The sequence below is a fragment of the Stegostoma tigrinum genome, chromosome 37, assembly GCF_030684315.1.
Source record: "Stegostoma tigrinum isolate sSteTig4 chromosome 37, sSteTig4.hap1, whole genome shotgun sequence".
Taxonomy (NCBI): domain Eukaryota; kingdom Metazoa; phylum Chordata; class Chondrichthyes; order Orectolobiformes; family Stegostomatidae; genus Stegostoma; species Stegostoma tigrinum.
The window spans coordinates 16,431,729-16,459,268 of record NC_081390.1 but is presented as its reverse complement, the minus strand read 5'-3'; the positions used below and the strand labels follow the sequence as shown (position 1 = coordinate 16,459,268).

The window sequence follows — 27,540 nt, the reverse complement described above, 5'->3', positions numbered from 1 at the left end:
CCAGGCTAGGTGAGATTGACAGTTTCCTTGACTAAAGGACATCAGTGAACCAGATGGTTCTTTCCCTGACAATCAGCAATGGATTTATAGTCGTTATTAGATGCCTAATTCCAGATTTTCTTTTGTTTCAATTCAAATTCCACAATCTGTCCTAACAGGATTCAAACCCAGATCCCCACAATATATACTACCTGGTTCTTTGGATTAACAGTCAAACAATAGTAGCACTAGGCCATCATTTCCCCAAGCATATATAAGTCTGTAAATAGAAACGGCACCAGAGGCATACAGGATGGGCAGATTTGGAGTATGATGTCAATCTTGTGTAGGCCTATCATTCTGGAGCCCTCTCTTCCTGTTATCAAACGCTGTAAAATGTTCTCAACTGGAAACAAGCTTCTCAAGTGAGGGGCTGCTGTCCTCTTCTTTTGCTGCTGCTGAGTCAATGAAAGTATCAGAGATAATGGGAACTGCAGATGCTGGAGAATCTAAGATAATGAAATGTGAGGCTGGATGAACACAGCAGGCCCAGCAGCATTTCAGGAGCCCAAAAGCTGACGTTTCGGGCCTTGACCCTTCATCAGAGAGGAAATATCATGTTCCGTTTAGTTGGAGGAGGTTTGTAAAGTTGTTGTGGTCCAAACGAGCCGCGCTGGACATTTCAAAGGAGCTCAGTGACTGTCACCAGCAAGGTAGCTTTCACTTCTGGGGACTGTACATGCACGATCACCAGGGCCACAACGCTTAGAAACATTGAAAACAGGAACGGCAGTAGGATATTCAGCTTTGTGAGCCTATTCCAGTATTCAGTATGATCGTAGCTGATCATCTGACTCATAGCCTATTCCTGCTTTTCCTTCCCCAATTCCCTTTGATCCCTTTAGCTTTAAGCACTATATCTATCTCCTTCTTGAAAAGAAATACAACTGGGAGATGGAGTACAGCGAGCGAAGAGAGAGGGCTGTGCATCAAGGGAGAAGAAGGTTTTCAATTGCTTTCATTGCTCAGACCATTGAGTATAGGAGTTAGAAAGTCATGATGAGGTTGTACGTGATGTTGACACAGACACCTTTGGAGTACTATGTACAGTTCTAGTCACCCTGCTATTGGAAGGAAATTAGTAAATTGGAGAGGTTTCAGAAAGATTTACCAGAATGTTGCCGGGACTGGAGGGTTTGAATTATAAGAAGAAGTTAGACTGCAGGGTCTGTTTCCGTGTTCAATGACTCTATGACTCTTACATAGAAGAATTTCTTTATTCATTCATGGGATGTGGGCATCGCTGGTTAGACCAGCATTTATTGCCCATTCCTAATTGCCCAGAGAGGATATTGCAGCTGGTCTCAAATCACACGTAGGCCAGACCAAGTAAGCACGGCTGGCTTCTTTTCCTAAAGGACATTAGTGAAGCAGATGGTTGGTTTGATTGATTTGGAGAAAGGGCAGGATGCAGAGTAGGGCATCCATTAGTCACACAGACGATCTGCACTTTACACCATGACACAGCAGAGTAAGGTGAAATGTGATTTGAGAACATTTGATTTGAGATTGTGGATCTGACAGGAACTTAGCAGTGTCCTGGATGTATAAAGGCAAAATACTGTGGGTGCTGGAAATCTGAAACAAACACAGAGAATGCTGAAGAAACTCAACAGGTATGGCAGCAACTGTGGAGTACAAGAAAACATTAACGTTCAAGTCTGTTACGACTTTATTTCAGAACATAATAAACATTTTATTAAACATTTCCTGCTCCTGCAGCCTGAGTGCACCTTCACTTTAAGAAGTAGAAAGCTGATCATAATCTGTGCTTGGCTCACACGCACCTTTTATGCAGGAATGTAGTTTAAAACATATTTAGCCCGGGAATGAACATCACAAAAATACAGAGAAACAGGCAGCATGGTTTGTACTGTTTGCAACACCTCAACCTGACATGAGACAATTGTACATTCCAATCCCTGTGCACAAAAATCAATACGACCCCATTATCCCTTTTATACTCTGTGGATAAGCAAGAACATGAGGGTGAAATGGTACATACTGTTAAGAGGATTGTCGCTTCATAATCTGCTTACATTCAAAGTACACAAGACCCAAGGCTCAACCATCAGAGAAAATGAACAAAGAAATGATTAAGGCATTTCATTCTTACTACACTCAGAACATTTCATTTATAGTTGTTTTATTCCATGCCTTGGGCAAATATGAGGTTGGTCCGGGGGACCATAATATGTATACAATATATTGTGATAAAACACACGGTTGAAAAAGGCCTGGGTGCGTGTGAGATAACAATTTTTGGTTACCAAACGAGATCTTGCTATGTGAATGTGTTCCATCCTGTTCAAGCCTGAAATTCGGGTTTCAACTTCAGCAAATAATCTCTTGGTATTTTATTTTGCGTTGGTTTCCTCTAACATCCTGTTTAGATTTGATAATGAAGCGGGAGGGAGTGGTTAATGGCATTTACAACAGTTGCAGCAAGCTTGGCTGATTAAACGAAATCTCCTGCTGAACTGCTCAAAGAGCTTGCCGCTGTGCTGCAGCTAGCTGTGTATTTACAGAATACTGTAGACTGCATAGGAAAAGCGCTTAATATACCAGAGTGTGCATGGAAAGACAGAAATCTGTCCGCAATTCCAAGTTGTTCAGTGCTCCTTCTCCTTTTTTCACCCTCATTGCAGAAGATTCCTGTAGAATGTACCTATGAGGGGTAGCGAGGTGTAACTTCTTTGTTGGAGTCATCAAACTCCAGGATCTCTGTTGTCTTTGCATTCCCTCCCTATCAGCTACGCAGCCAAAAGAAACTGAATATTTAAAGTATAATGATTTAAGCACTGCCACCCTTACACAGAGACAAATGGAACTGCAGTCACACTTACAGACCATTTTATCTACCCCAATGCTACATTCTCAGACTAGTCATAACTCACTCCCAATGCTTTCCTTTGCACTAATGAGAACTGGAGTGGGCAAGGTAAGGGTGCAGTTGATTGGGCCTTTGGTAAGCTCAGTTGCTCGTTAATTAGTTCTCACTTAAAGGCAGGCGGTTTCAATCCCCTCTCACCTTCTGTGATATCAGGAGCTGTTGTGATGGTATGGAATTGCCAAACCGATTTATTTAAGCATGGGACAGGCAGGGCAGCCCAATTTCTGACATACAATCCAGCCAATTTCTTTCTGGTTTGAAGGAAAGGATTATAATAGGCTCCAAAATAGAATAGACCATAGAATCCTTACAGTGTGGAAACAGGCCCTTTGGCCCAACAAGTCCACACCGACCCTCAGAGCATTCCACCCAGACCCATCCCCCTATAACTCACCTAATCTGCACATCCCTGAGCACAACTGGCAATTTAGCATGGCCAATCTACCTAGCCTGCACGTCTTTGTGGGAGGAAGCCAGAGCATCCGGAGGAAACCCACGCAGACATGATGAGAGTGTACAAAATCCACACAGGCAGTTCCCAAGGGTGGAATAGAGCCTAAGTTGCTGACGCTGTGAGCCAGCAGTGCTAACCACTGAGCCACTGTGCCACAAAGATGGCTGTTATACATTGGAAATATATGGCTATTCTATGCTGGAAAAGTAGCACACAATAGGCCAGAAAATATACAGTTGAGGCTGCAGATGATGTTGGAAACTAAGACTCCCTGAATGACGTGGGCTATGGTGAAGATATTAGGAAAGTTGGGTGAGATGTCCAATAAGGTCCTTCTCAGCACTGAGATCAAAAGTTTGTATTTTCCACTGAGATCCTGGAATTGAGGCTAGGTTCTCATTAATGAGCAGCCAGAAGCTTATTACAATGAATTATTAGTCATAATTATAGAACTCCTACAGTGTGGAAGCAGGCCATTCAGCCCACTGAGTCTACAACAAACCTCCAAAGAGCATCCCACCCAGACCTACATCCTTCCCTATCCCTGTAACGCTGGATTTCCCATGGCTGATCTACCTAGCCTACACAATGTGGACTGTGGCAGGAAACCGAAGCATCCAGAAGAAACCCACACGGACATGGGGAGATTGTGTAAACCACACACACAGACACACACAGACACACACACACACACACACACACACACACACACACAGCATGTGTTTCAATCAAATGGCGATGTCTTAAGGTCAATGGGGAGTCATCCTCTCTCAGGTCAGGGGAGCCACCCTCCAGACAGAAGTCCCTCCACGGTAAGTCAAGAGAATTGTCTGATATCTTTCCAGGGGCTTACACATGGTCAGTTGGCTGCTCAAATTGATCACTGTCAGGATCCTTTCCCTGGAGGGAATAAGGATCCAAATGTCATATAGTCCACCAGTCATCTTGATACTTTATGCCTTACTGTCAGCCATTTTCCCCCTTGAGAATAAAAGAGCAATTGAGTGAGATGAAAGCATCTGGCATCAGTACTTGGTCAAGTGAATGCATAGGAAGCATACAGTACATGCAGTCTGCATGGGTGAGAGCAAATGAGGACAGCTCTTGCAGGCAATAGTGAGAATAGTAGAGCATGAGCTTGGTGGGAAGTGGGTATAGTTGTAGAGAGAGGGAGAGAATGTGAAGGGACAGAGAGAAGATGTTAGCATTTACCCTGTCATTGACCTTCTTCCTACAATGTTCCTCTGGGCAGCAGAGGCCACAATGACCTGGATAGCAACCTAAGACCAGACTGGCAAGGTCTAGTATCATGGCATCCCCTGTTGGTCCTGTGGGAAGAGGGTGGACCTCCTCTACACCAGCCCAATACCAGGTTCCTATCTACAAAGTAGGGTTTTGGTTTTATTTTTAACAGCCGTGCAATGTTCTCTCTAAAACATTGAGATATTTGCATTCAAAGTCATATTTGTTTGGTTCTTTGTTTTATTGACTACTTCACACACTCTTTTCTTTTCCTTAGTGGATTAGACGGCAAATAATTTCACACCTTTTTTTAGAATGCATTATTTAGACTGGTGTACAATTCAACCTATTTTGCAAAACACAAAGAACATGTTGCCCTTTTGAGGTATATCAGCCCTGTATTTTGTATAGACCAAGGAAATGTCACAGCCTCAAATTGAGCCTTGATATCTAATCCTACATCAGCCCAATATAAAGTCTGGAGTTAAACTGCAAACCCCACTTTATACCTGTGCTGCAGCCACATAGTTTATTCTTTGTTGACCTCTTTCAGTTATTCAGTAATTCAAAAGCTAGTTGCCAGTGTGATGCTGCACGTCTGTACCTGTATACTGCACAAACGGTGGAGACTTAGGGAACAGGTGTATACTGAACAGTCAGGCCATAGACACAAAGCAAGGTGGCATTTTTAATTAGCTCTGCTGCTGAGCCATGTTATTATAAAGAAGTCCATGGAATTTCTAACTCAGAAAAAGCCCATTGAGCCCAACTGGTCTATGTTGATCTCTGCTTTTCATGGATCTCCTTCCACCTCTGATTTTCTAACCTTAATTCTATGTTTTTTACCTCAGTCATTTATCCAGCTTCCATTTAAATGCAGCACTGGATATTCATCCATTGGCTTGCTGCACACATAATCCCAGTAATTCAGCCATCTGTGAACTTATGGTCAGTTTTGAAATCTTCATGTTTAACTCCTTGTTTATTAATGTTTATACCTGACCTGGGAATTATATAATTTTATACCACTTTCACACTGCTGCCAAGTTTCTCTCTCTTTGGATAATATATTGGAAAGAAAAAAAAAATCACTGTTAATTAGTTCTGTTTTCCACTTTAGACATATGCAGAGATACATTCCCATCAACCATACAAGCAAAGGCAAATCTTAAATTGGTAAGTTTGAAAAATTTTTTGCAACTAGATAAGATATTAAAAACCAAAGTCACACAACTGAAAAGAAAAATAATACTTCTGTTATTAATTGGTTTTGTGAGATAAATGCTTGGAGTGCCGTGAGGCCTTTGAACTTTACACCTTCCTTAGTTGCCACATGCACATGTTAGTAGAAAGAGAGCTCGAGGGTTCATGCTTATTTTTCTCCTGTCCACTCCTGACTGTAAATTCCCAGTGTTGCTGAATAATAGGTGGTGGCCTCAATCAAGGTTTTACTCAAAAGTATAGCAGGAGGTTTTGAACAACAGTGTGACCTTGTTGTTCTAGCAGAAACGTAGAAGATAGCAGGAAGAGTAGACCCTTGGACCCCCTTGAGCCCGCACCACCGTTCAATATGTTCATAATTCATTATCAAGTTCAATATCTTAATGCTGCCTAACCCCCATATCTCTTAATCCCTTTAGCCACAATAGTTTCTCTACCTCCTCCTTGAAAACACAATGTTTTGGCTTCAACTACTTTATGTGATATTGAATTCCACAAGCTCACCACTCTCTGGGTGAAGAAATGTTTCCTCATATCAATCCTAAAAGGTTTACCCCTTTATCATTAAACTATGATCCCCCGTTCTGTACTCCCCCACCATCGGGAACATTCTTCCTGTACCTAACCTGCCTCATCCTGTTAGAATTTTCTAGGTTTCTATGAGACTCCCCTCTCATTCTTCTAAACTCCAGTGAATACAATTCTAATCGACTCAATCCCTCCTCATTTGTCAGTCCTACCATCCTAGGAATCAATTTGGTAAACCTTCACTACACTCCCTCTAGAGCAAGGACATTCTCCTTCAGATAAGGAGACCAAGACTGCACATAATGTTCCATGTGTGGCCTCACAAATGTCCTGTGCAATTGCAACAAGACATTCCTCCTGCTGTATTCAAATCCCCTAACTATGAGCACCAACATGCAGTTTCGCTTCTTTACTGCCTGCCAAACCCATTCACTTACTTCAAGCATAGTTTTTGCCTCCTTTGGTGCAGTCCTGCTACATCACTACCTGGATCCTCTTGAGAGCCCATGTCAGACTATCCTTGTTGTTGAAGATCCTGGTGGGTGTCCATCACTGAAACATAGAAAATAGAAGCATGAACAGGCTAGTTGACTCTTCAAGCCTGCTTCACCATTCAATATGATCACAGCTGATCATCCAACTCACTATCCTGTTCCCACTTTCTCCCATACTATTTGATCCCTTTAGCCCCAAGAACTATATCTAGCTCCGCTTGTAAACATTTAATGTTTTGGCCTCAACCACTTCCTAAAGAATTCCACAAGCTCATCATTCTCTGCGTGAAGAATTTTTTTCCACCTCTCAGTCCTAAATGTCTTACCCAGTGTCCTTAGAACATGAGACAAAAACAGAAATTTCTGGAAAAGCTCAGCAGGTCTGGCAGCATCTGCGGAGAGAAACCAGAATTAACGTTTTGAGTCAAGTGATTCCTTCTCAGAAGCATTCCAAGGAAAATTCACTTGACCAAAAAGTTAACCCTGATTTCTTTACACAGATGCAGAGATGGGCTGAGAGGTGGCAGATGGAGTTCAACCTGGATAAATGCGAGGTGATGCATTTTGGAAGGTCGAATTTGAAAGCTGAGTACAGGATTAAGGATAGGATTCTTGGCAGCGTGGAGGAACAGAGGGATCTTGGTGTGCAAATACATAGATCCCTTAAAATGGCCACCCAAGTGGACAGGGTTGTTAAGAAAGCATATGGTGTTTTGGCTTTCATTAACAGGGGGATTGAGTTTAAGAGTCGTGAGATCTTGTTGCAGCTCTATAAAACTTTGGTTAGACCGCACTTGGAATACTGCGTCCAGTTCTGGGCGCCCTATTATAGGAAAGATGTGGATGCTTTGGAGAGGGTTCAGAGGAGGTTTACCAGGATGCTGCCTGGACTGGAGGGCTTATCTTATGAAGAGAGGTTGACTGAGCTCGGTCTCTTTTCATTGGAGAAAAGGAGGAGGAGAGGGGACCTAATTGAGGTATACAAGATAATGAGAGGCATAGATAGAGTTGATAGCCAGAGACTATTTCCCAGGGCAGAAATGGCTAGCACGAGGGGTCATAGTTTTAAGCTGGTTGGAGGAAAGTATAGAGGGGATGTCAGAGGCAGGTTCTTTACACAGAGAGTTGTGGGAGCATGGAATGCGTTGCCAGCAGCAGTTGTGGAAGCAAGGTCATTGGGGTCATTTAAGAGACTGCTGGACATGTATATGGTCACAGAAATTTGAGGGTGCATACATGAGGATCAATGGTCGGCACAACATTGTGGGCTGAAGGGCCTGTTCTGTGCTACACTGTTCTATGTTCTATGTTCTATGTTCTATGCTGCCAGACCTGCTGAGATTCTGGAGCAATTTCTGTTTCAGTTTCTGATTTACAGTATCTGCAGTTCTTTCAGATTTTTTTAGACTGTGAGCCTTGGTTCTGTAATACGCAACATGAGTACACCATGAATACACAATGATTTTGCAGTCAGTAACAAGGGGAAATGCTCGCTGTTTATTCTGCTGGCTGCTGAATCACATTGTTCTTGTGGAATTTTGAAGGGCAATTTGCAGTCATTGAGTTTCTGATCTAGCATGGTGCCTTCTGCAATGGCAAGACAGGAAACAGTGAGGCCCTTCAACCAACCTCATTGAAGAATCCTCATTGAAACATGCACAGCTCAAATTAGGTGCTGTAAAATAAGTAGTAGAGATTAAATTTAAATTGTGCATAGAAAGTGAAATAAACATTATAAAATCTCAAGCATATTTGAAGGACTTTCATTCCACATTTGTACAATCAAACTTTCATGGCCAGAGAGCTCCTTTGGCATAAGTTATACAGTCAACAGATCATAAAATAAAAAATCATTTGCTGCACTAGCCCTAACTTTTCCCAGTGGGGTTAATGGAGTTTGTACCCCTCAGTCATGCTGTTACTGGTATTTCAATGTCAAATTTCACAGTAACATAACGTTGCCAAGTTTTTTTGGTAGTACAGTGGCTCAGTGGTTAGCACTTTTGCTTCACAGTGCCAGGGACCTGGATTTGATTCCAGTGACTGTCTGTGTGGAGTTTGCATGCTCTTCCCATGTCATTGTGGGTACCCACCGGCTGCTTCAGTTTCCTCCCACAGTCCAAAGATGTGCAGGTTAGGTGGATTGGCCATGCTAAATTGCCCCATACAGGCTAGGTGGGTTAGTCATGGTAAATGCAGGGTTACAGAAATACAGTATAAGGTTGGGTCTGGTTGAGATGTTCTTCGGAGGGTAAGTGCAGACTCGATTGGCCAAATGGTGTATTTCGCACTGTAGGGATTCTATGATTCTAACATACCATTTGGAGCCTGTGGTTCTACAGTTAAATGACATACTTCAGAGTCTGCAGTTTTTTCACTCCATAGTTACAATCAGTGCTGTCAATGTTGTGATTATTATTAATGAAAGCACTGATCCATTGAATCCCAACCCAATACAATGCTGCAGACTGGGTTATGGGTTGTTTTCTCATCCTTACCATACTGGGGAGTATTAAAGAAAATATGATATTTCGTTTCAAACATGATCTGTGGTCCTCCATGAGAAAAATACTGGCCTTCCCAAACAGGCTATAAATTGTGTATTTTTCCAACCTGTACTTTTGTCATTATTGCATTGAATTGTAGATGTCCATAAAAACTATAACATTTCTGCTATGACTCAGCTGTTGCTTAGTGAACAATTCTGTCACCTCTAAATTCTCTTACTCACAATGGAGGCAGACATTCCAACGTAGTACTGAGGGAGTACTGTACCATTGCAGGTATTATCTTTGGGATGAGGCAGCAAACGATTGGCAACTCAGGTCAGTGTTAGCGATCTCGTGGTGCAATTTCAAATAAGAGCAAGTGCATATCCTCATACCCTGGCCAATATTTATCCTCAAACGTCACTAACTAATAGATGATTTGATTATTGTCACATTGTCATTTGTGGAATCTTGCTGTTTCCAAATTGGCTGCCCCATTTCCCATGTTACATCAGTGATTACACTTTAAATGCATTTCATTCATTGCAAAGTGCGTTGTGGTATCATGAGGTCATAAAAAAGTGATTTTTGAAAGCGAGGCCTTTTTCTTGATACTCCTGATATAAAACATTTTCCTCCATCTTTCAACAGACATCATGGGAGCAAGATTATCCCTCAATGAAACTGACCACGTTGTCATTGTCGGTGGTGGTTTTGGAGGGGTTGCTGCAGCAAAGGAATTATCATACTACAGGATACCTTACACGTTGATTGACATAAAGTATGCCTTCCATCATAACATGGGAGCTCTTAGAGCATCAGTACAGAAAGGTAAATCAGCAAAAAGGAGCAATTCCTAAATACAAATTAGGAAATATAAATTTAGAGCAGGAGGAGGCCTTTCAGCCCCTCAAATCCATTCCACCAGAACTTTAACATTTGTTATCGGTCTAGCTTCCTATGGGTTTCAGCAAATCAGGAACAATATCAGGACAAAATGAACACAAAACTACACTACAAGGAAGAGAACCGCAAGCATTTGAGCTCATTATTATTCCTTAATTATATGTTGAATTTCTTTTTGGCAAAGCACCAATTATTTTAGGCTTTGAATCCATATATGAACGGCTTTTAGTGTTTCATTGTCTGCATGTTTTGGCAATTTGCTTGTGTGATTCTGTTCACTGCTCTGTTTCATGAAAGAAAAGGGGAAATAGCTAAAACTTCTCATGAATATTTTTAAGAGCCCCATAATATGTGGCATACTGATGAGAAGTACGAGATAGAAAATTACCTTGGTATGGAAAACCGCATGATCTTTGAAATGCAGAACTATAGTCTGACATAGATACTGGGAAATACATTCAAGAGTATTTCATGATGCCACAGGTGTTCTCCAGAGCATTGAGAAATCGGAACAATTTTAGAAGCAGTAGATCATGCCATATAATTGAATTGTTTTAAGAGTTCTTTAATAAATTAGCATTGTCCTTATAATTGTACAGATGGATGTAGTCTAGTTGCTGTTTTAAAGTTTGATTAAATTCTGTCTGCAAGATTCTGAAGGAAGATTAAGGCTCCTGAAATTAATGGAAATTAACTGTCTGGCTTTGAAAAGTGGTTTCATTTTAGGAGTCAGGAGGCAATGGCATGCAGTGAGTCTGATTGGCACAAAATGGTAATGGACAAATCACTGCAGTGGCTTGTTCTAAACTCCTTGTTAATTGTACTATTCATAAGCAATCAGAAGATCAGTGCTTCTCCCATAATATTGTATAAGCTATGTGGCCAGGGAAGTGATGTAATAATATTTTGGCAGCATTCAAATGGATATGCACAAAATAAGTTATGAACTTCAATGCGGTTGTATATGTGCCATGATACATTGCACACATACATACACAATAAGTGGAAACACTGACAACTGTGCGAAAGGAAACAAAGTTTGTCTGTGTTTATCATCCACTGATTGAAAATAATTATTCGATGTGCCCGTTAGCCACAGGGTAGATTCAGATTCATCTCAAAGGACACTTAATTGTTAACCTAAATAAATAATTTTTGAACCTATGTAATTTATTATGTGTTAGAGTTAACATTTTGAAACCAGTATGGCTCTTCTTTAAGAAACCAGGTCCAAAGAAAAGTCATATTAGACTCAAAATTTTAACTCTTTCTTTCTCCATAGATTTGATTTGATTAGATTTATTGTCACGTGAAATACAGTGAAAAGCACTGTTTCGCATTCTTTTGCAAAGAGTTGCCAGATCTTTTGAGTTTCTTAAGTTCTTTTTGTTTTTTAATGGTATTTTGGTCGTGATTCAGCAAAGATACATTGGAAAAACATCTAGGAATTAAAAGTTTAAGCATGCAGAGCATTCTGATTTTTATCAACAGATAACAATCAAAAGTGCTTTGAATCAGGTTATTAAAATATTGAGATAGACTGACTCATTATAACGAAAGATGCCAGACTCTGAGTATAACTGTGAAATTATTGTGACTTCAATGATGTCAGCATTCAAAACCAACTTTTGGTAGACTGTATATCCTAGACTCCCAATAAGCAACCAATTCTGTGTTAATCAAACATTCTAAGAAAAGGTTCTAAATACAAATATCACAGGGTGAAAAAATTAAAAAGTCTTCATCCCCCAGAGTTGATCTCATGTGGACCCTCAGTATTTACCATACCAAAGTTTAGGAACTTGGAGTATAGCATACAATGAGCCTGCCTTTAGAAGCCTGGTGTTCCCAGAAAAGATCATGAAAGCATTGATAGCAGTTGGCAACTCTGGAATGGGGGCTCTGCTGGCACGGAAGAGGAACATAGATACAGGTGACTTTTGAAACTCCACCAAGTTTTATCTATTCCCTGACCTTCAAAAAAAATTCCAAGCTCAAAACCTGCCTTCTGTTTCTTTTGGAATCAAGCTGTTTTTTCTTGTGTGACTGCCCCAACCATACAATGGATTGCATCCGAGGACTGGATATTAGTTCCCCTCTTCAGGTGCTATCAATGGTGTGAGGCAGCCCTAGTGTGCTAGCTGGGGCTTCATGGCTTTTCGTACCAATTTTTCATTGGCCTTAAAAGTAGGGATCTACTGAAACAGCTGGAAGGTTTCGGAGTCAAGTGATCAGATCCTTCCAAAAACACTCAGCTTTGGATTTAACAGCAGTACATGCTTGTCAATGATATGAATTTTATTTTCAGATCACACTGTACATAGAACATAGTACATTACAGCACAGTACAGGCCCTTCGGCCCTCGATGTTGTGCCGACCTGTCATACCAATCTCAAGCCCATCTAACCTACACTATTCCATGTACGTCCATATGCTTATCCAATGACGACTTAAATGTACCTAAAGTTGGCAAATCTACTACCATTGCAGGCAAAGCGTTCCATTCCCTTAACACTCTCTGAGTAAAGAAACTACCTCTGACATCTGTCCTATATCTTTCACCCCTCAATTTAAAGCTATGCCCCCTCGTGCTCGCCGTCACCATCCTAGGAAAAAGGCTCTCCCTATCCACACTATCAAACCCTCTGATTATTTTATATGTTTCAATTAAGTCACCTCTCAACCTTCTTCTCTCTAATGAAAACAGCCTCAAGTCCCTCAGCCTTTCCTCGTAAGACCTTCCCTCCAGACCAGGCAACATCCTAGTAAATCTCCTCTGCACCCTTTCCAAAGCTTCCACATCCTTCTTATAATGCGGTGACCAGAACTGTACACAATACTCCAAGTGCGGCCGCACCAGAGTTTTGTACAGCTTCACCATAACCTCTTGGTTCCGGAACTCGATCCCTCTATTAATAAAAGCTAAAACACTGTACGCCTTCTTAACAGCCCTGTCAACCTGGATGGCAACTTTCAAGGATCTGTGTACATGGACACTGAGATCTCTCTGCTCATCTACACTACTAAGAATCTTACCATTAGCCCTGTACTTTGCCTTCTGGTTATTCCTACCAAAGTACATCACCTCACACTTGTCTGCATTAAACTCCATTTGCCACCTCTCAGCCCAGTTCTGCAGCTTATCTATGTCTCTCTGCAACCTACAGCATCCTTCGTCACTATCCACAACTCCACTGATCTTAGCGTCGTCTGCAAATTTACTAACCCATCTTTCAACGCCGTCATCCAGGTCATTTATAAAAATGACAAACAGCAGTGGACCCAACACCGACCCTTGTGGTACGCCACTAATAACTGGTCTCCAGGATGAACATTTCCCATCAACTACCACCCTCTGTCTTCTTTCAGCCAGCCAATAGTTTTATTGATATTGCCATAAGGTCAGTTTGAAATGTTACAAATACTTCTATAACCAGATCTTTAATTTTGAATTTTTCCCATTATAAATGCTCATTCCAATTATTTTAATTCCTGTGATGATGTGAAGTGATATGATTTTTTAACTACTTTGAGGTGCCACAAAAATGCAAGTTGTTGTTGGATTGTGGGTGATTTAATTTACATAGTGACTTCGACAGGTTGAAAGACTTATCCTCTGAATTTGTTTTACTCTTAGATAAATAAGATTGCATAGCTGCTACCGTCATGTGTGTGTGTGTTTTTTTCAAATTAGGATTCGCTGCAAAAACATTCATACCATATCTTCCAACATTCAAAGACAACTTCAAACAAGGAAAAGTCAATGATATTGATTTTGAACAACAGAATGTTATTTTGGAGAGTGAGGAGGTGAGTGCATCGAGAAACCTTTAATAAGAGAATATACCAAATATTTTTTGGCTTTGAGTGGAATATCAAATGCTACCATTCCAATTAACACATTGTCTTTTGTTATATCTTAAAGGTCATACATTACACTTATCTTATTCTGGCAACTGGTAGCACAGGCCCATTTCCTGGAAAATTAATTGAGCCGGTTAGTAGGGAGACTGCCGTCCAGATGTATGAAGATTTAGTAAAAGAGGTAATGTTGAATGATATTGCAGGGAAAGCTTATTTAGAATATCCAGATCATATGACCTGCTTACGGAGCTGGCTGTACTTATCTGTATTTCTGTCACTATTCCCTGTCACTTCTTAAGACAGTATGGAACATGAATAGTCCGTTTTGTCCTTCTGAAAGTGCTACATAATAAACGTCAGCACTTCAGCACTTGATGGAATCTTCTCAGAAACGCTCCATGATCATAAAGAGAAGTCTTTGCATTTTCAGCTGACCTCAGGGCTCCACAATTTGCGTTTCCTCAGTTAATCTTCCAAATACAATTGGGCAATTTTAAACCAGCTGTTTCATCACCACCAGTCATCTCTGTCTAATGAGAGAGCATCTCTACAATCCAATAGGACTATGGCAACTTTACTATTATACCCCAGTCAACCCACTGGTGTTGAAATGGTGCAACCCTTGGGCAGGACACTGAACAAATGAACCATCCATGAATACTGGTTTCTGTTGTGATGCTGTTTCAAACTGCAAGGACCTATTCGGATTCTAGGACTCATGAGTGCAATCTTGAGGTTGAGAAAACGCTGTTAGAGTAGCTGGCCTTCGGATGAGACTTTAAACCAAGGCCCATTTACCTGTTCAGTTGGATATTCAAGATCCCACGACACTGTTTTGATAGAGTTACCCTAATATCCTGCTCCCTCAATCCAACATCATCACAAAACAAAAAATTATCTGGCCATTTGTGGGAACTTGCAAAGTAGCAAGTTTTTTTTTAATTCATGCAGAGGTATGGGTGGTCCAGCATTCATAATTGTTTCCCCGTTGCCCTTGAGAAGGTGGTGGTGAGCTTCTGCCTTGAAAAACTCCAGTCTATTTACCGCAGATAAACCTACAATGACTTCAGGGACGGAATTTCAGGAATTTGACCCAGTGTCACTGAAAGAACAGTGATATATTTTCAAGCCAGGATGGTGTGTAGATTTCAGGGAAGCTTTGTTTTTGTGCTCCCATGAATCTGCTGCCCTTGTCCTTCTGGATAGAAATTATCAGGTTGTCAAATTTTTTTTGCAACAATGACTTCACCTCAAAAGGTATTCCATTGGCTGCAGGATAGCCTGCAGTCAAGAAAAGTGCTTAATAAATGTGTTTTGTTGTATGCCCGCCATCCATCTGTACTAAATTTTGAATCAGACAGTCAGTGAAAGACTCAGCAGCTAGAAGTGGTTGTTGAACTACACTTGGAAAACAGACAAAGGGACGTAAAATCATTACATCTGTGGGGCCAGCAAGGATGCTTTATTTTTGTCAACGTCTTAATTTTTTTCTAACAAAAACAAATCCAACCCATTGATAACCTGTGCCATGACCACCCAGTTATTCCCTGGAATTCTGCTCAGTCTCTGATAGGGTTAACATAAAGGCCAAAATAAAAATGGTTTGGGGTGGCATACTGGCTTAGGGGCTAGCACTACTGCCTCACAGTGCCAGGGCCCTAGGTTCAATTCAATCCTTGCGTGACTCCACACAGACAGTCACCCTGTATGTGTTTCCTCCAGCTGCTCTGGTTTCCTATCAAAGGCCAGTGATGTACAGGTTAGGTGGATTAGCCATGCTAAGTTGCCCACTGTATCCAGGGATGTATACGTTAGGTGCGTTAACCATGGGAATTGCAGGGTTACAGGGATAGGGCAGGTCTGGATGAAATGCCGTCAGTTTCACATGGACTCAATGGGCTAAATTTGCTTCCACACTGTAGGAATTCTATGATTCAGATTTTTTTGTGGCAGGTGGCATGGATATTTGTGGAAGATGCAAAGATTGCTCCCAATATTTCTCCAGATATTTTGTACTTGGTAGCATAAATTGTAAAATTCATTCAGCCGGTAACACACCCACCTCTGAATTGGACAGTTGCGGTTCAAGCTCTACTCCAGATCTCTTGATATAATCCAGTGTGGTACTGAGGAGGTGCTGCACTGTTGGAGCTGCTGTTTTACAGATAACATGGATAAGAAAACAAGGTAATATCTGCCCAATGTTGGAGTGCAAAATGTCCCGTGACACTATGCAATGCATACATCAACCAAAATCACTTTGAAAGTAAATGATCTGGCTTCCTCTCACCTTACTACTTGTGGGAGTTACCTGTGCACTAAATATGTGTTTCTTACATTTCAACAATGGCTAAACTTCAACAAATTTCATTAAATGTAAAGAAAAATCGGCAGATGTAGTTCATTCTTTTTCTGTTCTATACAGATACAGAAAGCTGCAAGTATTGTGGTAGTTGGAGGTGGACTTGCTGGTGTTGAGTTGACTGCAGAAATCAGAACAGACTATCCTGATAAGGAGGTACTATGATGATACAGCATTAAGACAGATCTTTTGTTTAGTGATCCATTATCTAATATCAGTAGTGGATGTTTCCTCATGTAACTGTGATGATACATTTACATGCCTTTAGTTTAAAACATGCTAATTTCAGCATTTACTTTCAGATTTTTTTTCAGATAAGTTTTGTTTTCCACTTCTACCCTGTTTGTTTCCGTGTAAAATAAGTGATAGGATAAAACTTTATTCTGGGTTAAAACCCTGATACAGGCTTCAACAGCAACTGTCTTGTTGTGACATGAGTCATGTTCACTTTTCTTTCTGTGTATTTCATAGAACTGAAACTTAACTGTTCAGTCCCATGTAAATTAGTGTGTAATATCAGCGGGAAATGTATGCTATTATTATACAATGTAAGTAAAACAATGGGAGAATTATTAACTGAAAGTAGGATTTGTCTGATTAGGGGTAAAAGTAGGAGGCCTTGTGGTGCAGCGTCCCTGTCTCTGAGCCAGGAGGCCTGGTTTCCTTCCATCATGCCGTAAATAATGGCATAAAATGAACATCACACCCAGAAGGGCCAAGGGTGTGTGCTTCTCAGAGGGAGGGTCTTTGATTTTGAATGATATGAGGCCCAAAAATGAAAGAGGATGGGATCCAGGTAAGACACTAGGCTAATTTTAGCTGCTTGCCCTTCAATCTCCATTACAGTGGGAGTGAAAATTAGGGTCCATATGCTAAACTACATTCTCTCTTCTAAATACCGGCGACAGTGAATTATCAGCACACAAGTTCTTAATGTGACACCTTTGTTGAATAACCATCTTCCACACTCCCAATGCTTCTTTATAGAATACTTACAATGTATTCAGGAAGCATTTAAACCATCATCAAAGCAAATTTTCTAAATTCACCTTTGTTCTATAATTGCCTGGAGCAGTGAAAACAACTTGGTGTTATTTCAACCTGCATCCAGTTTGATAAAATAATTTTCTGATCCTGATGTGTTCTATAAGTTTCCAGTTGCGTTTCAACTTAATGTCAGAGTAAGCAACAATGGACCTTGAGCAAAAGGCCGTTGCTTGTTCCCCTTGGTGCCAATTAATGGTATCATGAGTAGGCTTTATGGAGCATAGGCCATCAGCTCCGTAAGCCTAACAAGATCAGCAGCACTGCACACCAGGGCTGCCAACTCTGAAACTATTTTTGACTTTTTGCAGCCTCAGCACAGATGTAGTCAGCATGAATGTTCTTTGACTTCTTTGTGCCATATGTTTCCCATTATGACATCAAGTAGATCATCATAAGTGGCTGCAGTGTGTGAAATGATTCCAGGCTGTTCTTTATGAAGCTACCTGCTGCGTTCACGGGTGCCCAGCTCTGTTCTCCACCCTTATCATCCATGTACTTTTGCTTGTAATCTCTTACAAGCATGGAAACATGGGGTGGGGACCTACTGGTTACATTAATGTGGAAAGACTCCATCTCTTTCATTTGCTATTGCAGAAGCTAATTAAGGAATAATTATCACGAGTTCAGATTTAAACCTGAATTTCGGGTTAAGCCATTCTTTTACCTCAGAGATTTTGTGTAATAAGACACACATTTAACTGAGCAGACCATTACACGTCAATGGAATGTGGACTGGCTAAAACAACAGTGAAATCTTACTCGGCTAAAATCAAAGCCTTAGTGTAGAGAAACTCATCTTGCTATTTCCTCACAGTGGAGGCTGCTGGAATTGGAAGGTTTAATCAATAGATTGAGGACCCTTAAAGGAGATATTTGGAAGGGAACCTGTCTTTCTAAAACTGGCTCTATCAGTGTAATGTACGCATCGTTCAACAACAAGGAGATGGGTATTACAGACCCCCACTGTGTGAGCTTTCTGCAATTTGGCATGTTAAACAGGCCTGGCGCTTAACGATTCCTGAGCTCACCCCTAAATCAGAAAGGTGCTGGAATGGGGAGGCAATGGCCTAGTGGTGTTATTGCTAGGATATTAAACCAGAAACTCAGCTATTGTTCTGGGTGCCCAGCTTCAAATCCCACCATGGCAGATGGTGGAATTTGTATTCAATAAAGAATCTGAAATGAAGAATTAATGATGACTGTGAAACCATTGTTGATAGTCAGGGGAAAATTCCCATTTGGTTCACTAATGTCCTTTTGGGAAGAAAAACTGCCATCCTTACCTGGTCTGGCCTGCATCTGACTCCAGACCCACAGCAATGTGGTTGAAGGGCAACAAGTACTAGTCTAGACCGAGATATCCACATCTGTGAGTAAATAAGAAAAATCCACAGCCAGCCCATTGTATATAAATAAGTAACTAAAGCTCAACCAAGCTTTTCAACGCTCAATTGTCTCCAATTTTACATTATCCACGTGGCTAATGTGAGCAGGCAGGCAGGAATGGACATTCTGTTTTCTTTCACAAATGTGGAAATGGTGGGAGCAGTATTGTCTTCAAATAATTCCTTTTGCTGATCAGGGACAGCTCCAGAAGATTGCACTCCACCCTTCCGTACCCCCCACACAGAATTTAAAATGCTCCTCCGCACTTTCCATGCAAGTCTTTCCTGAAGCTGTCAGACCCTCCCAGCTTCCCTTAGTCTGGTGACCCATGAGGTCTTCATCCTGTTTTAGGAGCAGCAGCTCCCACGGAGAATTGGAAGTTTGACTCCAGAATGATTTAGCCCACTCTCAGAGTGTCTGGCTGCAAGGCAGGATTGATCACAGCCTGTTGGGTTTAATTTTGCCGTTTGACCGTGCTCCACCATTTTGTAAATGTCCACTGAAGGACTACGTTTTTGACAGCTTCATTTCATCTCAACACAAGAAAATCTGGCTCGTATTGGTCCACGGCTCCAGTCAAAAGAACAGTGTTAATTTAATAAGATTTTCCTCCTCAGTGCGTCAAGAATAATTCCTTCTGAATTTTCCCTAAGGTAATTAGCTCCATCTTTTGACTGGTACGTATTGTCCTCCTGTCAGATACAGGCCTGGATTTTGAGGAACCCACTGGAAGGGTCAAGATGTTAGACGGGTTCAGTGGCTACCAATGGATTCACACATTTTTGTTTTAATCAAATCTCCCTCCGAACTATTACCTGAAGCGATGCATTCCTTTCAACTGTGAAGGGAAACAACATTATGATGCTTTGTGATTCTTCTTCGCAATGCGAAGGGATCAGCAGGGACTTCTGCCACAAGTTCAACTCCCTCCTGCAATCCACATTGTCAAGGTTCATTACATAAATAAGGCCCCATGGATGAGGTAAAAGGGAACATCTGACACCCGTATGACACTTGTAAGAATATGTATCCCTTCATCTACTGAAATGGCCTTCAGGGGAAGAAGAAAGGGTTGGAAAGTGGCAATGGAAAAGGGATAAACTGTAGTTATTCTTTAAGCCACCAATAAGCCTTGATGATAATTTTAATAATCCAGCATTTCTCTCCTCCTTAGCTTGTGCTGTTCTGCTACTTAGATATTCAAGTTATTTCCATTAGGTACATACAAAAGGACAGAAGAAAATTCTGAGCATTGTTTGAACTTCTAATATGTTAAACTTCAGGTTTTAACTTTCATTATGAGCAAGTTTTAGTGCATTAATTCATGCTTTTGTGTTGAACTCATGTTAGCATGGTTGCAGGAGTCATTAACTTAGTTTCAAATAACCAGCGGAAACCTAATGTAAATCCATTATCCAGTACACCAGAAACTGAACAGAGATAATTAAACGAGGATAATAAAATGTGATAATAAAATGTGAGGCTGGATGAACACAGCAGGCCAAGCAGCATCTCAGGAGCACAAAAGCTGACGTTTCGAACCTAGACCCCCTCTCTGATGAAAGGTCTAGGCCCGAAACGTCAGCTTTTGTGCTCCTGAGATGCTGCTTGGCCTGCTGTGTTCATCCAGCTTCACACTTTATTATCTTGGATTCTCCAGCATCTGCAGTTCCCATTATCACTGACATAATTAAACGAGGTATTTTTTACAGAACTCACATAATCCTCTTTTTGTTGTTTTTCAGGTAACCTTAATTCATTCAACTTATGTTCTAGGCGATTCTGAGGTTTTACCGAGTGTAAGACGTGGAGTCAAGGAAATTCTTGTCAATAAAGGTGCTCACCTTCTATTAGGTAATGTCATATCAATCAATCATATTTACTGTGGGAATGAGAGCTAGTTTGTGGAATGATTAAATCGGGTTGTGTGATGTTTGTATCGACAGACACTTCGTTTTAATCTAATGTCAATTTTCTTACTGTTTGGTTCAGTGTAGTTACAGAAGCATTTTGAACAACTATATTTGCAGTACCCCCATTTATTTTCTCTCCATTTCTGTTGAAATTGTTTCTTTTATTTGATTTGTACTTTTTACAAACTGGAAAATATACTTAAACTGGAAAATATACTTAAATAAGACAAAGTTCATTTCCATCGACTTTAATAAAAATTAAACCCTGAAGTTTAACACACTATAATCTGGTGGCCACTCCAGAAAAATACATCTAATTTATTCCTGTCTTCTGATGTGTATTGTATGAATGAAAACAGATTGTTATTTAAATTAAGTGGAGCAACATTGTTTGGAGAAAGAGCAATGTGGGACCTTCATAATCCATTGATGATTAATGGAATGGCAAAAATGTTACAAAAAAACTTTTCCCATTATTTTTCCCTGTAATTAAGGAGGTTCTACATTCTGTAACAATTGTAAAATTGTCCTGGGACGAGGGGATGCAGGTCTTGAACCACTAACAAAATCTATCTCTGCACATACAGTTCTCTTATATGTTGTTTCTGCATTATTTTAAAGATCCAGTTAGTTTGGACTGCATCATATAAAGAGGCTGGTGAATAATTGTTTCCATTCCTCTACCTCTGGTTTTGTTAAAGCTGGCCAGTAATAGATGTGTAATCATAGCTACACATCAAGCCTTATTGTCCTTCTAGTTTACTAATTTAGGGGAGCAACTGTCTGCAAATTGTTCCAGTAAGAGCATTTTTAATATTCCAACTGATGGTGCATAGTCTGCTTGAATCAGTAAGCCACCATATCTTGGCATAAAACTACCACATATTCCAACATTAACCTTCACTGCATATTCATTCAGAAAATGAGAACTGGTTGTGAGAAGAAAATTGTCTGATGATCTGACAGAATATTTTGCATGTTGTTGTTTTTCAAAAGGGCAGAAAGTCAATAACCTGTCTGAACTAACTGTGAACAAGGTACAGAAAGACATTAAAGTGCTGACTAATAAGGGTGAAGAAATTATAACAGATATGGTCATCTGTTGCACAGGGATAAGGATTAATTCCTCCTCATATACCAATGCCCTCAGTAAGTTCTACCTACGATATTTTACAGTTTGTTAAAATAAATTGCTTTTATTTCTGTGGCATGGGCTCAGCAGAATCTGTGTTTTTTTCATGTGATGCACACTCCATTTTCATTTGCAAATCATTGGCTAAATATTAGTTAAAACAGAGTCTTAGCTACATGGGTCTTATAATTATGGCACAACCACATGAGAGGAATTTCTCAATCACTGTAGCTCTGATTGAAACAAAAATGGCCCTGTCAAATACTAGTGGATAATCTACTTAACATCAGCACAATGTCAAATGTCTGTTTTAGTTTGCTTTTAAAGTTATCTTTAAGATTTTCCTTGCGTTTCATGTTTCTTCTACAAATATTAAACTATCACATATCCATTTTTTTCTCAATCTGCCAGTAATGTTGAGGATTTAAAATCCCCACAAACAATTATCAAGAGGTGTTAAATAAGCTCAAAATACGAACGGAATGCAAACAGAGATTGTGACATTTTCTTTGGGATGTCTTACTGAGATCAATAGAAATAAATATGGATCCCTTGCAAGCAGAAACAGAAGAAATTATAAAGATATAATAGAGATCTTAAACAAACATTTTGTATTTATCTTCACAGTAAAAACATAGTTAAAGGGAAAAATGTCATTCAGATTTTATTAAAGGCTCTTTCCTTTAATACATGTAGTATTCAGAATGAAATAAGTTAATTGTCCACTCTTCTTTGTTGTCTTTTTCTTTTAACAGAAGATAAACTCAATGAAAATGATGCAATAATGGTTGATGAAAATCTGAATGTGAAGGGAATGAAGAATGTTTTTGCAATAGGGGACTGTGCAAATGTGAACGAGCATAAATCTGCCTACACTGCTGAATTCCAAGCACTTGCGTGTGTGAAAAATATTGTTCATAACCTTAAACGTGAACCTATGGAACCATACAAGCCAGGTAAATATGGTGAAAACTCAAAACTATTAGTTGCATTTTTACAGCACTTTCATTGTAGTAAAATGGTTGAAACATTTCACCGAAGTGTTAACAGGCAAAATTTACACTTAGCCACATAAGAACATATAAAGACAAATGAAGATTTTAGGGCATATTTTTGAATGCGGAGAGGTTAATAGAAGAAATTTTAGTGCATAAAGCCCAGGCAGCTGAAGATGGGTATCCAGTGGTGGTGAATGACAATTGGGAATTCTCAAGAGGCCCTGAGGAACACTGAAGTCACTAGAGAAAGTGATGATGGGAACTGCAGATGCTGGAGAATCCAAGATAATGAAATGTGAGGCTGGATGAACACAGCAGGCCAAGCAGCATCTCAGGAGCACAAAAGCTGACGTTTCGTCCCTAGACCCTTCATCAGAGAGGGGGATGGGGTGAGGGTTCTGGAATAAATAGGGAGAGAGGGGGAGGCGGACCAAAGATGGAGAGAAAAGAAGATAGGTGGAGAGGACAGTATAGGTGGGGAAGTAGGGAGGGGATAGGTCAGTCCAGGGAAGACGGACAGGTCAGGGAGGTGGGATGAGATTAGTAGGTAGGAGATGGAGGTGCGGCTTGGAGTTGGAGGAAGGGATGGGTGAGAGGAAGAACAGGTTAGGGAGGCAGAGACAGGCTGGACTGGTTTTGGGATGCAGTGGGTGGAGGGGAAGAGCTGGGCTGGTTGTGTGGTGCAGTGGGGGGAGGGGACGAACTGGGCTGGTTTTGGGATGCGGTGGGGGAAGGGGAGATTTTGAAGCTGGTGAAGTCCACATTGATACCATTGGGCTGCAGGGTTCCCAACCGGAATATGAGTTGCTGTTCCTGCAACCTTCGGGTGGCATCATTGTGCCACTGCAGGAGGCCCATGATGGACATGTCATCTAAAGAATGGGAGGGGGAGTGGAAATGGTTTGCAACTGGGAGGTGCAGTTGTTTATTGCGAACCGAGCGGAGGTGTTCTGCAAAGTGGTCCCCAAGCCTCCGCTTGGATTCCCCAATGTAGAGGAAGCCACACCGGGTACAGTGGATGCAGTATACCTCATTGGCAGATGTGCAGGTGAACCTCTGCTTAATGTGGAAAGTCATCTTGGGGCCTGGGATAGGGGTGAGGGAGGAGGTGTGGGGACAAGTGTAGCACTTCCTACGGTTGCAGGGGATGGTGCCGGGCGTGGTGGGGTTGGAGGTCAGTGTGGAGCGAACAAGGGAGTCACGGAGAGAGTGGTCTCTCCGGAAAGCAGACAGGGGTGGGGTTGGAAAAATGTCTTGGGTGGTGGGGTCGGATTGTACACCTCCTCCCACCCACCCTCCTGCAAAAATTCCATCCCCTATTCCCAATTCCTCCGCCTCCACCGCATCTGCTCCCACGATGAGGCATTCCACTGCTGCACATCCAAGATGTCCAAGTTCTTCAAGGCCCGCAACTTTCCCCCAACAGTGGTCGAGAACGCCCTTGACCGCGTCTCCCGCATTTCCTGCAACACATCCCTCACACCCCGCCCCCGCCACAACCGCCCAAAGAGGATCCCCCTCGTTCTCACACATGACCCCACCAACATCCAGATACAACGCATCATCCTCCGACACTTCCGCCATCTACAATCCGACCCCACCAACTAACCACTAACCTCATCCCACCTCCTTGACCTGTCCATCTTCCCTGGACTGACCTATCCCCACCCTACCTCCCCATCTATACTGTCCTCTCCACCTATCTTCTTTTCTCTCCATCTTTGGTCCGCCTCCCCCTCTCTCCCTATTTATTCCAGAACCCTCACCCCATCCCCCTCTTTGATGAAGGGTCTAGGCCCAAAACGTCAGCTTTTGTGCTCCTGAGATGCTGCTGGGCCTGCTGTGTTCATCCAGCCTCACATTTCATTATCTCAGTCACTAGAGAAATGTAGAACTAGAGGGAAATACAGAGGTAGTCAGAAGCAAGGTGAGGGTGGGCCAATTGAGGTGTTGCCACACCAGGAAGCAATGTAGGTCTGCAAACGTAAAGGATATGGAAGTGTTGGCATTGTTTAAGATGTGGGAAATAGAGACTGAGATGAGATCCCAGCTATAATGGTGTGAATTAAGTTTTTGTGGACTCAAGTCCAAAGATGCGAAAGGAATTCATGAGGGTTTCAGCAGTGGTGGAGTTGTGGGAGGATTGGACACAAGCAATGCTGGAGAGGAAAGAGGACCACTCAATTTGGGACTGGATAAGCACCTCCACCTTGAGGAACCATCTGTCTTACACAAAAGGACAGCCAGCTTTCTCGCCACTTTCTTTTATTGACAATATACCTTCAAGAGCTGGTCAGCCACTCTCAAATGATCACACTAGCCATTAGTTGGCCAATCTGGAGAAATTCACTGCCCTCATAATCTGGATGAGAACTACGAACCCTGTTTGACCTCAGTAATGGTGTCATAAAGCCCATGGAGAAAATCCTGCCTCAATATGTTCATATAATAAATTATATGGATTGTAAGGAATTTATGTTCTCTCCAGCTACTGAAAAGAAAGAAGAACTTTGTCCCTCTGCGCAAGTCTGTCCTTATAACATTTGTCATCCGAATTAAAATCCACCTCCCTTAACAGAATGAAAATTTCTGCCCGACTACTGAAAATGTCCTTGGTGTTCTTGAGTTATTTAACTCTGTTCCTTGTATATAGAGAAAGTGACTCATAATTCAATGGTATTGGTTGCTGTTAATCAATAATAATTATACTGAGCCAAGAAGACCAATAAACAGTCTTTTCAAACTGGGGAAACTTTGAGTGATAAAACAAGGAAATGTGAATGCTGTAAATCTTAAACGAAAACAGAACTTGCTGGAGAAACTCAGCAGGTCTGGTAGCAACTGTGAACAGAAAGCAGAGTCAACGTTTCAGGTCTAGTGACATTTCATCAGAACTGAAATCTTTGTGCAGATGTTCAAGGTGAGACAAGCCTAATTTGACTGGAGATTGAAAGACTATCCACAAGTTTTGGCCCATCACACATCTTTTATACAATCTAATTAAGCTAACTATAGCTTTACTGCATCCCAGAATGAGATAAAGTCCATGTATCTTAAAATGTTCAAGAATATGTGTCATCCTCCAGAATAAAAGTGGGTTGATCACCCAAGTGTGTGGTGAATGAAATGAAGATGTCACTGCATGATGGGAGGGAATACATTTGTGGTTAAGGGAACCATGGCAAAAGATTTCCTTTGGCTGTTTATGGTAGATTTATTAAGATCTTGCTTCTAAATGATCTTTATCTTGCATCTTCCAATGTTCAAACAATGCCCAAAGCTGCCTGTGTTTGAGAATCATGGGATGGCCACAAACTGTGTCACTGTGTGGGATTAGTTTGGATAATTTGGTGCAGAATCAGAGGGCTGAAATGCCTTTTCTGTGCTTAATGTCTATGATTCTATGAATTTTCATCGTTTTGATGAAAACACCACTGGATTGCACCACCACTGGCTATCCATCTTCAGCTGCTTGGACCTTAAGCACTAAAATTTAAAAGGCTCTGAATCAAAATGATTTTCTTTGCTCACCCAAAACTTGAATGTCACTCATAAAATATTCCAATTTATCTTTTGCTGGAGTCTTTATGGCCTTGCCTAAAGGTCAAATTGAATATAATTTTTTTAAAAGAACATGAATAATGTAAGTTAAAAAATTTCCTTAGATTTTGGTAATTGATGAGGTCTCTTATTTCACTTCTTTACTTTAGGTGCTCCTTATATGTTAGTGACAATGGGCCGGAACGATGGCGTTGGACAAATGTGTGGCTGCAATGTTGGGAGATTAATCGTAACTTATGTCAAAAGCAAGGACTTACTGGTTAAGACAAGCTGGAAGAAAATGGGCCAACGGATGCCACACTGATTAAGTTTAATTCCCACATTATATAATTATATTCTCCCTTTCTGCAGCGTCTCATTCAATGACCCAGTGCCTAATGTTTATATCCCTTTTTGAATCCTTTTAATTTCTATATATACTTCTAAAATTTGCTTTATATAATAAAGGTTAGGGGTAATTGGGCCTGAACATGCAGATATAATTCAGTGCTTATTTTAAAGTCATAGATTTGTCCTGACTTTAGTTTATATTTTTTGTAGCAAGTAGTAAAGCTTGCACAGCTTGGGAAGCAGGATGAACTAGCACTGGAGTCTGTCTGTGGATGAGACCTGGGAAATCCAAAGGGAGAAGTTACATCACTACCAGCAGCAGCAGCAGAATCCAATCACAATATGAGAAGTCTTCACTAGCAGTTTCCATTATGAGCCCGGACATAGATAATTGGACTCCAAAAAGTTGATACAGAAATGATAAAAACGGAACTGGTGGAATAAAGGTTTTGTAAACAAGAAACGTGTGTAAGATTTTTAATACATTATGCATAAGGAGGCAAGTCATTGGAGCATTAATGGTTAATGGCTATAGGTTATAGGAATCTCATTCCATCTCGGTTAGGGTGGGGGTTGGTCAGTCCAGGGAAGATGGACAGGTCAAAAAGGCAGGGACGAGGCTGGTAGGTAGGAGGTGGGGGTGGGGGTTGAGGTGGGAGGGGGGTATAGGTGGGAGAAAG

The 27,540-nt window shown here is 41.1% G+C and overlaps 1 protein-coding gene across 1 annotated transcript; it reads left to right on the top strand.

The window, feature by feature from the left end:
* Positions 1 to 10,016: 10,016 nt before the first annotated feature.
* Positions 10,017 to 26,834, top strand: LOC125467451 (ferroptosis suppressor protein 1-like). The gene is made up of 8 exons (XM_059640265.1): positions 10,017 to 10,191; positions 13,962 to 14,077; positions 14,193 to 14,312; positions 16,557 to 16,649; positions 20,672 to 20,780; positions 21,836 to 21,988; positions 22,727 to 22,927; positions 26,680 to 26,834. The coding sequence occupies exons 1-8, from the start codon at positions 10,017 to 10,019 to the stop codon at positions 26,832 to 26,834; spliced, it is 1,122 nt and encodes a 373-aa protein (XP_059496248.1).
* The last annotated feature ends 706 nt before the right edge of the window (positions 26,835 to 27,540 follow it).

Bases quoted from the DNA above. Each gene is read 5' to 3' on its own strand.
- LOC125467451 (XM_059640265.1), top strand. From the start codon at position 10,017: ATGGGAGCAAGATTATCCCTCAATGAAACTGACCACGTTGTCATTGTC. The intron at 14,078-14,192 runs GTGAGTGCATCG...TATATCTTAAAG, and splicing joins TTATTTTGGAGAGTGAGGAG to GTCATACATTACACTTATCT. The intron at 14,313-16,556 runs GTAATGTTGAAT...TGTTCTATACAG, and splicing joins ATGAAGATTTAGTAAAAGAG to ATACAGAAAGCTGCAAGTAT.